The sequence below is a fragment of the Mobula birostris genome, chromosome 14, assembly GCF_030028105.1.
Source record: "Mobula birostris isolate sMobBir1 chromosome 14, sMobBir1.hap1, whole genome shotgun sequence".
In the NCBI taxonomy this organism is placed as follows: Eukaryota; Metazoa; Chordata; class Chondrichthyes; order Myliobatiformes; family Myliobatidae; genus Mobula; species Mobula birostris.
In genome coordinates, this window is record NC_092383.1 from 72,213,906 (window position 1) to 72,226,666 (window position 12,761).

The following is a 12,761-nucleotide window of genomic DNA, read 5'->3' on the forward strand; positions in this document are numbered from 1 at the left end:
GTCCCATTTGCTCTCTCTGAATAATTTTGAAAAGGGGCACAGATTCCTTCCCCAGATTATGATACAAAAGATTAACTACTTATTGTCTAAGGTACCTGGCTGTGTGCAAAGTGGTTGAATAATGTTCAACGGTGACCAGACTTCAAAAGCACTTTGGGACAATGAGTGTTTTAACAGGCACAATAGAAATGCTATGGTGCAGTATGTGGCACTCCATTACTGTATCTCAGCTGAATGTTCTGTTCTCCTCCCATTCTTTTTCCTGATCTATATATTTAATTAGTTTGTGTTGAGAACATGTCAATGAATGTTAGCGTGTGGATCTACTTTCACAGAAGGGGGGGATTAATGGAGAAACTAATAAAAGAGATCAAGTTGCTTTTTAATTGAAGTGACAACTTTAGAGAATGTGTCCTGTTTGTGCATGCAAATCCATACCTTGCTCACAATTCTTTCCTCCAAAGCCCAGGGGACACTCACAACTGAAGGTCTCCCATCTGTTCACACAAGTTCCTCCATTCTTGCATGTGTTTGAATCACAGAAATTCCACTTGGCAGAGCACCCTGCAGAGAGAGAAATTTTGCACAGATCATTTAACTGATATGTGTATATGGTATAAGAGAGTATAACCCTAGTTCAGGCTGAGAATTCATCCAGCTCTTTGAAGGTGAACAAGAAGCAAATGGAAACAAATATTCTCTACTTTTAAAAGTAAAGCATTAAAATAATTGAAATTGTCTTTATTTGCATCTTAATTCATACACATCCCCATGCTGATTTATTTTTAAGACATTATGCTGTTATTTAAATATACTCTTTTTTCTCCTCTGTAAGGCTTTACAGTTGCTCAGAAGAGAAAATCCTTCCAAATTAACCCTTGATTTTCCATGGATTAATGCCTCTCACTGGTATATTCCTCTTGAAACTATTGTCTTCTCCTCATGGTATACTAATTAAACGCAGAGTGGTTTCCAAGTTGATGGGCAGCTGGGAAGGGTACACAAAAGATTTACGAGATGACACTGTAACTGGAGGGCTTGATCTATGCATGGAAAGTCAGGGTCTTTCAACTCTCGAGTGCAGGAGGCTGAGAGGAGACCTGATAGAGGTTTAGAAAATCAGGAAAGACATTGATAATGTGAATAATTATAATCTCTTTCTCAGTGTAGAGTAGCCTAAAACTAGAAGGCATTGGTTTAAGAAGGGAAAGACTCAAAAGGGATAAGGTGCTCCACATAGCAGGAGGTCGGTATATGGAATGTGCTGCCAGAGGATGCAGTAGATGTCGGTATAATTATGATGTTTAAAATACATCAAGAATAGAAAAGGCTTAGAGAGAGATGGGCCAAATGCAAGACTAGTTCAAGTAGACAACTGACCTTGGTCAGTATGGATGAGTTCGGCTGAAGGCCTGTTTATGTGCTGCATTTCTCTATAAGAGCCCAGAAAGAGCATCAGGGTTAAAAATCCCTAAGATGATAAAAATAAATAGCTTTTACTCATGTTTTAATGATATCGTAAAAAGGTGGAAGCAATGGAGTGAGGAAGAGCTGTGACAACATAAACAAATCCTCTGAAATGGGGTGTGGCAACCCAGTTACTTTGGACTATCTTATTACCTGATACTGTGCCATTATTTGCAATGAAATCGGCCATATCAATTTGCTGGTTATCTATTAATAAGTTCTTCATGCATCCCATAAATTCATGGTTCTGAAGTGGAAAGTCTTCAGGCAGGTTTGGAACTCCACCAAGGAGTAGAGGGCCTGTCAAATCCAGAGACCTGAAAAGCAAAAACAGAATCAATGGTAGTCTTTATCTTATTCCCCTTAACGTTATTAGGCCCTTCAAGTTCAATCAAATACTATTGAATTTGACTAATAACATAACAAGCGTAATCAATGATAAATATTCAAAGGCAAATACAGACAAATCACTCTCTAGAAATGTTTAATTCATAAAAAAAAATCTATACAATTCCATTACAAGCAACTTCTGGTATTCACTTTAACATGGAGACCAAATGCAGTCACTTCACTAACCAGGTGGAGGTTTGTGGCAAATGCAGAAGTCTTTCACAGTTCAGAGGATTTCAGCAAGTTTCAGACTTGCAAGTGCTGACATTCCGAATGCACTGGCATTCTGACCAAGAGCTTCAGATGTACTTGTTGTTAGTTAGTAAGAAGACACAGACCATTTGGTTTTACTGACGTTACACGCAAAGTTATAGCAAGTGAAAATAGTGACGGGTAATTAAAGTTCAATGAGCCTTGTTGAAAAATGTGGATGCATGGCTGTTTCAAGTTGAATTGACGCTTGTAGCCAATGCACATAGTTGGCTAATGTAATCATTCAGGTAATAGAATCACTTGCCTTTGGAATGGAGAAAATGAAATGAGACAAGGAAAGAAATCAAACAGAGGAAATATATAATGAACAGAAAGGATTTTGCAGATGTTTTAAATTTTGAGAAACGCACAGAAAACACTGGAGGAACTTGGAATTCAATGAAGGGGAATGAACAGTCGATGATCAGGCCAAGAGACTTCATCAGGATTAGAAAGGAAGGGGGCAGAAGTCAGAATAAGAATATAGGAGAAGGGGATGGAGCTCAAGCTGGCAGGTGATAGGTGAAACCAGGTGAGGGGGAAGGTGCATGGGTGGGGGAGTGGGATTAAGTAGGAAATTGGGAAGTGAAAGGTGGAAAAGGTAAAGAACTGAAGCAGGAATATGATCGGAGAGGACAGAGGATCTTGGAAAATAAGAAAGGAGGAAAAGCTGCAAAAGGAGGTGATGGTCAGGTGAAGAGAAGAGAAGGGGTGAGAGGCAAATAAGAATGGGGAATGGAAAAAAGTGAGAAGGGGAAGAGCAAAGAAATTACCAGAAGCTAGAGAAATTAATGTTCATGTCATCAGGTTGGAGGCTATCCAAACAGAATTTGAGGTGTTGTTCCCCCAACTGGAGTGTGGCCTCATCCTGGCAGTAGAAAGGCTGGAATGGGAATGAGAAGTCAAAATGAAATGGGTGGCCACCAGAAAATTCTGATTTTTATGGGAGATGGAGTGAAAGTGCTCGACACAGCCATCCCATAATCTACGTCGTATATCACTGATGTAGAAGAGGCCGAACTGGGAACATCTACTATCATGGTCAGAAAAGAAAAGTAATTATCCTAAGCATGGCTCAAGGGGATTAGTCAAAACAAAAATTTCCAATTATCCTGCCCTAAGATAAATGTGGGTGAACTAGTTTAGCAAAACACATTGAGATTAGCAATAAACCCAAATGAATTGTGTTTGAAATTACTTGGAAAGAAATTACAAATGATGCAAAGTGTCTGAAACATTGTGGTAAAGGATATATTACTGGCATTTGCTTTTGTGGTAAATAATGAATTAAAAATAAATTGGTCCTGCTTAATAATAAATAATTAAGAATATAAATAAACAGTTACTGCTTAATACAGCTGTTAGAAATTACAATACACTTAAACATACCATCAACTCCAATACAGTAGAATTGTGAATACTATATGGCATTGTTTAAAGTTACAAGTCTACCTGTGAAGACCTGAGCCTGGACTTTCCTTAGATTTCATGTTAATGTTGAAGATAGTCATCATTGGTATCAAAATGACACACCATGTTATACATTTAAACTTCTCTTCCTTTATTCTTCCTCAAAGCCAACTTGATCCTTTGAGCTAGCAACTAAATGAAGTGTATTCCTCTTCTCTGGATGCCCCTGCGCATTCCATATTTTTGCTTCGCTCTTGGTGGGTGTTATGCTTTCTAACTCCAAAACATTAAATTATTTGAAAGGAAAACAAGGGAGCCAGGGATGCGAGTCTAACTTTGTTTTTACTTGAAGCAAAGCACGCATGTATGCAATTCACGTGCTATTATATATAACTTGTAATGAATCAAACAAACAAAAATACTGAATCAAACAATATACAATACTACTCAAATGTCAATAAAATATTAACTGCAAAACACTACTCCCTGCCTAATTATAAAATCCAATTCAAAATAGAATGCAACTCAACTCAAATATGCAATGTATTACCCTCTATTCATCTATGTACATACACGTATTTTACATTGTCCTATTCAGGCTTAAATATTTAACTACTGTGAAGGACTTCTTATTCTTGTGGGATGACGTCTTTCCTGACCGGGGGGGGGGGGGGGGTGGCGGATGAAGGGAGTGGTCACTCTATTTGACAGGCGAGTCTTGTGGCTGTGAAATAATCTCAGGTTCTGAGACTTCCTCCGTGTTGGCTGTAGGGGTTGAATCTGGATCTCCAGGAAGTGGTTCTGACAGCACTGGAGTTGACTCTGGACACCTTCCTTCTGGGTGTGTTGGCACCCTGAACAGTGTGTGTCAAGCTTCACTGGATGATGTGGCTCAGCACGTGTAAGTACAGTCTCTGATGTCACCATTTCCTTTACTTTTGGAAAGTCACCTCACACTACCCCGTCCATTGCCATTTCTTCCTGAACTATAGTAACAAGTTCAAGGGGTGGAGCACAGTAGCCAAGTTTGGTGAGAACCTATTATAGTAATTGACAAATCCTAAAAAGGATCATAACTGTGACACATCTTTGGGCCTTCAAACATCCACGTCTGCTTGAATTTCACAGCACACTTTTGTGATCCCTGTGTATCAATAGTGTGACCACAGGAAATGACGCTTGTTTTAAAGAATTCACACCTGTTGCATCATGCGCTGAGCCAATGACCTTCTAATATTTTAACAATGCCTTGAGATTTTGGAGATGTTTCTTGGCATCCTTATAGTAACAGTGATGTCACCTGGGTTACACTGAAGAGCTGGGCAGCCTTGTAGCACCTTGTTCATCACTTGTTGCCAGAATGCAGGTGTTAATGCTACTTCAAAGATAAGCCTATTATAACCATAAAGCCTTTTGTGAGTGCTTAAGGTGAGAAACACTTTGGACTCTTCTTCCATTTCCATCTGTAGGTAGGGCTCAGCTAAGTCAACTTTGCTGAAGTGCCTTCTTTCAGAAAGGTTTGCAAAGATATCCTCTATCCTGGGGAGAGGGTATTGGTCTACATTCAGTCCTGGGATGATGGTGACCTTAAAATCACCTCATATCCAAACAGACCCATTCATCTTGCCTAGTGGGACCAATGCCATTGCCCATGGAAACCTTAAAAAATTCCTTTAGCATCCACCTGATCTTGCTCACTGGCTACTTTATCACGGATGGTATAAGGAACTAGACAGGCTTTGTACAACTTGGGTATGACATTTTCATTTAGCACTATTTTACTCTTGATCTGCTTGAGTTTTCCAATGCCATCCTTGAACACTGTTGTGGCATTATCTAGTATCTTACTTAATTCACTTTCAATCAACTCTATTGCAGGGAATGGGCATGCAAATTGTGCATGGATATCCAATCAAGTAGTAGATGTATCAGCCAATCACATCACCACAATCCTGACTCTCCTGTTTTTACCACATACAAGCTTGTTGGTTGGTGTATTTCACTGTTTTGAATGTCAATCCCAGAGGAGATGTCTTTCCTCTAGTATAAGTTCTTAGTTGGATATCTGCAGGATTCAGTTGAGAATCTCTGAAATGCTGTTCAAACACATTTTATGGAATGACTAAAATAGCCGAACTAGTGCCCAATTCTATTTTAATTAATTTGCTGTTTACTTCTGCTGTAAGCCATATTGCTTGTCTTTTGGTAGTTTTCACATTGTAAATCTCAAAGCTACTCAGCTCTGTGTCAATCTCATCATTATAAGATTTTTCAACAGCATCATGCAGATTAGTGCTCTTTCTGAAACTATAACTTGACTTTTTATCTTTATCTCTTCTCCTTCCTTTTGTTTGCCTGACATGTTTTTTGTATGTGTCCTACTTTGTTGCATTTTTTGCAAGTTCTACCCTTAAACCTGCATTGGTTTGGTGTATGTTAGCCCCTGTCACACATGTAACACAATTTGTTCGGCCAGTCCAGTTTCTGTTTAGATGTGTCAATTTTATTCATGCTCACTTTCATTCCTTACTGCAACTCAGTCGTGTCTCTGCCTGCTGTTTTCATTGATGCAGCTATTTCAACTGCTCATTTAAATGTAGGTTATGTTTCAGCTTTGAGCTGTTTTTGAATGCTTTCTTGTAAGATTCCACAAACTCAGTGATCTCTCAGTACATCATTAAGCCTTTCACTGAACTGACAATGTTCAGACAATCTCTCCAATTCAGCCATGTACGCTGATAAGGACTCTCTTTTGATTTCACTTTTGAAACCCAAAGTATTCTACAATCAACCATGATTTCCGTTCTAAATTTTCCTGCATTACCTTCACGATATCAGCAACGCTCATTTCAACTGGTTTGGTTGGAGCAGTCCAACTTTCAAGCAAAACCATACTCATTGTTTATGAATTTGCCTGTTTTCAGTCTATTTTTTAAAAAACTCAACCTCACCCGTCACGTGCTGTGTTTTTTTTTATCTCAACAGTTTCTTGCTGCACTTTTTTTTAACTTGAATGGCTCAGCGCACCTCAACAGGTAGGTAATCATCTTGAGCTTATTTTAAAAATACCTTGTTGATTAAAAAAATACCGCATGTTATGTTTTGTAACTCTTTCACAGGGGATGTGAGCCTAACTTCATTTTTCCTTTAAGTGAAGCACATATGTATGACATAGTGGTGTGATTATGTATGCCATTCATGTACTGTTACACTTAACCCGTAATGAATTATTTAAACAATAAATACAATATATTTATAGTATTACTTGAATATCACTGGAATATTAAATACACAACAGTTTGTGCACCTTAAAAAGTATTCCAGAAAGCCTTCCTTTTTATTTAAATCAAACTCTTTATGCAAACCCTGCCCCCACCTTTCCTGTTTGGTTTTCAATCTGTTTGCCTTGCAGCCTCTGTGAAGAATTTTGAAACAGTTCTACATCAAAGGAAAAATATATTGGAAGTCATAAGAGGCTTAAAGGTTAATAAAACCCCACAGTCTAATAAGATATAACCTAGCCTATTTTGGGAATAATAGAAGAGTTTGCTGGAGCTCTGACAGATATTTTTAAATCGTTGTCATGGAAGAGGCAGTAGATGACTGGATAACAGCAAATTTGGTATTTTACTCAAGAAGGCCAGCAGGGTTAACCCAGTAATTATCAGCTTCTTAGTCTAGCATCTGTGGAAGGGAAACATTAGGTAATAATTCTAAGGGACAGGGTAAATTGGAATTGGACAAGCAAGAATAAATCAAGGAAAGGATAGCTTTGTTAGGGGAAGACAAATACGACTTCAGAAGCTGAACCAAAATGTTGACATTCCTTTTGCTTCCACTGATGCTACCTGACCCATGGAGTCAGTAAACCATTTTTCTTTTGTTAAGAAAGGAATCTATTTGATTATTTTGATTCAATTTTTCAAAGGTATAACTAAATCTGTCAATGAAAGCAGTGTGGATGGTGTAGTCTACATGGAATTAAAGCATGTGGAGGTGAGTTCCAAACATTAAGAGTCCATAACACCCAAGACAATTTGGCAAATTAGATTTGATTCTGGCTTGGTACAAGGAGGAAGAAAGTGTTGGTTAAGAGTCAATTTTTACAATCAGCAACTTGTGTCTAGTGGTATACCTTAGTGACTATTGCTGTTTGTTTTATCTATTATCAATCTGAATGTAGAAAATATTATTACTTAGTTCACAACTGATGTGAAGATTTGTGGTATCATTGATAATCAAGGGGACAGATTTGGCTATAGAATGACATTGAAGAGTTGGTAAGATTGGAAGAGAATGTAGCGGAATGTAATCCAGAAAAACTGTGGGGAGAGGAACTTTGGGAGGAATAGTAGGTCTCAACTGTATATAATGAATAGTCAGATCCTAAGAAGTATTGAGGAACAAAGGGGCCTTGGAATCTATGTCCACGTATCCTTGAAAGCAGTAACATAGGTTGGTTAAAAAGACATAAAAACACATGCCTTCATTGGCCAGGGTATAGGATATATGGCTAGGAAACGTTACACAGGCTACATCTGGACTCCCGTATGCAGTACTGGTTGCCACACTATAAGATGAATCTGATTAAAATGAAGAAGGAGCATGCGGAGGAGATTAGCCACTATGTTTCTTTGGATGCAGTGCTTCAATTTTGAGAAGACATTACATAGATGAACTTCATTTTCTTGGAACTGAGAAGGCTGAAGGGAAACCCTAAGTGATGTAAACTAAATTATGAACGGCACTGCATTGCATAGGTTTCTATAATCAGAGGGCATAGGTTTAAAGTAAAGAGTAGCAGATTCAGAGTAACTATGAGGAATAATTGTTCAGACAGAAGGTGGCTCGTATGTGAGAACACTGATAAAGTAAGGCACTCTCATAACTTTTAAAACAATATTTAAGATTGGCACAGTAGCCAATCTTCAAGTGATGGAAAATAGGATTGGTTCAGATCTGTACTTGATGACTGTCATGCACACAGAGAAGTGTTAAGTCTCTATTTCTGCAAAACTTCATGATTCTTGCTATTTCTCCATTGGTGCCAGTAAATGTTGCATTTGGCTACTGCTGGAACTTTTTGCACAGATGGGCTGATCACTGAGCAATAACAGTTGAAAATATCATTGAGAAAATCACCATGATCTATAAAAACAAAGTGAAAAATTCTTGAAGGATCATTCTTTTAATTTAGAACTTACTTCTTTGATCCTGACTGAGTTCCTTGAGCAGAACAGGAATAGTTCCCAATAAACCTGCCAAAACGCAATGCAACTGAAGTATCACAGTCATCGACAGTAACTACGGCAACCTTCTGTTCAGACGGACCTTGAGGAACACCAGACTTCCCAATGTATGGCTGTTGAAAAAAGAATAAGCATATTTTGTAATTTGTTGTCAAATTATCGGATGAGATTTTCTTGAATAATAATAATAGGGTTTGAATATTGTAATCAATCACAGCAATGCCTTTTGGGATGAATTTCTAATTGCTACAATTTGTTTGCCCATTTGCAGAGTTCTTCCGTTTGCTTCGCAAAACTGTAAACCATATTTCAGATTAAGTGACAAGATGTTCAGTTTCAATAAAAATGTCATGTTACATATCCTAAAACATCATTTTCATCCACGTGTAAAGGGAGAGAATTTTGGCATGCATCATTTATTTATTTAGCTTATCTTGTTCATTTTGACAACCTGGCTGCCCCACTGTGTTGGGTAGGTGAGCTGACAATCCTGTGACATAGTCCATTCCAACAATGTGGTTTTTGTTCCACATGCATTTAATTTTCTCTCTCTTCAGCATCTAAAATTTAGGAATTCACTACACACAAAATTAAGAGAATAAGCCCATACCTTAACAGCTTTTGCCACAGTGTAGTACATCACTTTCAGCACAATGAAGTAAAAAATATTTCCTATTTTGTTCTTAATTTATTGCAAATAATATGTTATTCTACAGACATTCTTGAAGTACAGTGGATTCTGGTTAATTCGGCCATCAATTAATAAGAGCAGCCGCTTATTTGGGACAACTTTTAAAGAACAAAAGCTAATTGAGAAAATAGCCAGATTCCCTTCATGAATTTGGAACACCATGCCGCTAAATTAGGACAGGAGACTGTTGCTGACCAGTTTCTAACTAACATCGGTGATATGCAATTGTGTGGCCATTAAGACACTACACTGTGCTTATTCTGAACAGATTATAAATAGTGTCAGTTGCGTGTGTTTGTGTTCAGAGAGTAGTGATTTTTTTTGTCACTGATAGTTGGTGAGAAATAAAGAGTAAGGCTAATCTGACCTGTTTTACTCACTGCGGTTTCAAGCATTAAGGCTCGGAGATACCAGAAACAACCAGGAGTGAAAAGGAAACAATTTCATTACTTCAACAAGTTAGGCACTATGAAAAATTTGAAGGTATTGACAAAAATCTTGAAAGTTACAATGAAAATGAAGATTCAGAGGAAGCAATCGGCAAAAGCATTCCATGAAGACAGTCCTTTATCTGCATTAGGTGTCTGTGCAGATTTTGTTCATTTACAGTCAATCAGAAGAACACAGCAGCATACACTGAGTTCTTCCTCTGAAAATTATTAGGAACTAATGAAGTTTTATTGTATTGTAGTAGTATTGGTAATGTTCTAATTTATTCTGTATTTCATTTAAATACATAATTTTTCATTCAGTTAAATGGTAGTTTGTCTTTTTTATAACTTTTTTAATTTTTCCATGAAACTTTGAATAATTGGGCCAAAATGTACTGGTCCCGATGTGTTCCAGTTAAGTGAAATCCATTGTATTGAATTTTCAGCAGCTGTGTTATTTCAAGATGGTTTAAAATGCATGGATAAACATCTAACTAATGGGCTTGGTGCGAGTGAGGCTATTTTTCTTGCATTAATAAAAGAACAAAAGAGAATGCGTCCCTTTGGGCCAACAAAATCAACAAATCAAATAAGCTAATTAAATATACTTAACATGTTGAAAGTGAGTGGCTTTTGCCTTGCTAATGGTGATTGTGTCTTTTTTTAAAACACCAATATCTTGTTTTGCCTTTTGTTTCTCTCCATTGTCATAAAATTTATCAATAGTTCATATTCTGTGTGTTGTCTATCTTTACGTGCCTGTGATGTCGCTACAAGTTTTTCTTTGCAGCTGTACAGGTTTTTTGAAGAAGTTACCAGGAAAGTTGATAAAGGCAAGGCAGTGGACATTGTCTACATGGAATTTAGCAAGGCTTTTGACAACATCCTGCATGAGATGTTGCAGATAAGTGTGAGGTGGTTCATATTGGTAGGTCAAATATGATGGCAGAATATAGTATTAATGATAAGACTCTTGGCAGTGTGGAGGATCAGAGGGATCTTGGGGTCTGAGTCCATAGGACACTCAAAGCTTCTGCGCAGGTTGACTCTGTGGTTAAGAAGGCCTATGGTGTATTTGCTTTCATCAACTGTGGGACTGAGTTTAAGAGCCAAGAGGTAATGTTACAGCTATACAGGACCCTGGTCAGACCCCACTTGGAGTACTGTGCTCATTTCTGGTCACGTCACTACAGGAAGGATGTGGAAACTATAGAAAGGACGCAGAGAAGATTTACAAGGATGTTACCTGGATTAGGGAGCATGCTTATGAGAATAGGTTAAATGAACTTGGCCTTTTCTCCTTGGAGCGACGGAGGATGAGAGGTGGTCTGACGGAGGTTATAAGATGATTAGAGGCATTGATCATGTGGATAGTCAGTGGCTTTTTCCCAAGGCAGAAATGGCTAACACAAGAGGACACAGTTTTAAGGTGCTTAGAAGTCGCCATAGAGGAGATGTCAGGGTAGGTTTTTTAGGCGGAGAGCAGGGAGTGTGTGGAATTGGCAGCCAGTGACGGTGGTGGAGGCAGATACAATAGGGTCTGTTAAGAGACTCATGGAGCTTAGAAAAATAGAGAGCTATGGGTAACCCTAGCTAATTTCTAAAGTAAGTACATGTTCGGCACAACATTGAGAGCCGAAGGGCCTGTATTGTGCTGTAGGTTTTCTATGTTCTATGACAGGCTGGTCAAAAGTTTCAATCGCTTGGCATTCAAGATGAGGTGGTAAATTGGTTTAAAAACTGGCTTCACGGAAAAAGCCAGAGAGTGGGTGTAGATGATCGTTTTTCTGATTGGAGGCCTGTGACTGGTGGTATGCTGCAGGGATCGATGCTGAATCTGTTGTTTGTCATCTTTATCAACAAACTGGATGAAAATGTGGTGAACTGGATCAGCAAATTTGTAGGTGACGCCAAAGATTGGGGGTGCACTGGACAGCAAGGTAGACTACCTAAGCTTGCAGTGGGATCTGGACCAGCGGGAAAAATGGGCTGAAAAATGACAAGAGCGGAAACGGAACGGGTGTTCAGTGCCAACTGCCTGCATATGAATGCTGTCTTTCTTGCTGCTGTGGATGGATTGTGCAGGCGTCTTGGGTCTCACGTGCAAGTTTTGATCGCCTCAGTGGCTCAGGACTGTGGACTTACTTTAGCCTGTTGTTTGATGTTTAATGTCCTCAGCATTGAAAGTGCTGTACTATTTGCACAATTAGATCGAGGCACTTAGGCATGGAACTGGACCTGTGGCTGGGGTGTGCAACCATCGAAACGGTGCTAAACTGACCAATTTGGTGGCTGTTGCCATGGCCATCAGCTCCTGTACTGGCTTCACTTGCCTCGGTGGCTCATGGGTATGGACTCTCTTTTGTGGACCCTGCAGTTTGATATTCCGTGTGTTATTTGTTTACTTTTTCCTCATTTGATGAGCTTGTTGTGTGATCTTTTTTCTTAAAATGTGTTCTATGGTGTTTCTTTGTTTTGCGGCTGCCTGTAAGAAGAATCTCAGCACTGTATACTGTTCATACTTTAATAACAAATGTACTTTGAAATTTGACAGGGTAAATGCAACCAGGCTTTATTCGTTGAGATTGCGCGAGACTACAGCTAGAGGTCATGGGTTAAGGGTGAAAGAGGAACATAAGGGGGAACATTTACATCTTCACTTTGAGGGTGATGAAAATTGCCTGCACAAGAGGTGGATGCAGAGTCGATTTCGACAGTTTAAGAAGAATTTGGATAGACACATGGATTGGAGGGTTATGGTCTGGATGCTTGACGATGGGACTAGGCAGATTACTGGGTCAGCACAGACTAGATGGACTAAAGACCCTGATTTTGTGCTGTAGAGTTCTATGACTCTATGAATCTCACTGT

General features: G+C 38.7%; 1 protein-coding gene across 5 annotated transcripts in view; it reads right to left on the bottom strand.

Moving 5' to 3' along the window:
• celsr2 (cadherin, EGF LAG seven-pass G-type receptor 2) overlaps nucleotides 1-12,761 on the bottom strand; it is a 363,567-nt gene that overhangs the window by 103,596 nt on the left and 247,210 nt on the right. For all 5 annotated transcript variants that reach the window (XM_072278658.1, XM_072278655.1, XM_072278659.1 and 2 more), the window contains 3 exons: nucleotides 8,724-8,881; nucleotides 1,621-1,784; nucleotides 439-564 (listed from right to left, as the gene is read on the bottom strand). In XM_072278658.1, coding sequence (XP_072134759.1) covers nucleotides 439-564; nucleotides 1,621-1,784; nucleotides 8,724-8,881 — 448 coding nt within the window. The remainder of the gene's footprint in view (nucleotides 1-438; nucleotides 565-1,620; nucleotides 1,785-8,723; nucleotides 8,882-12,761) is intronic.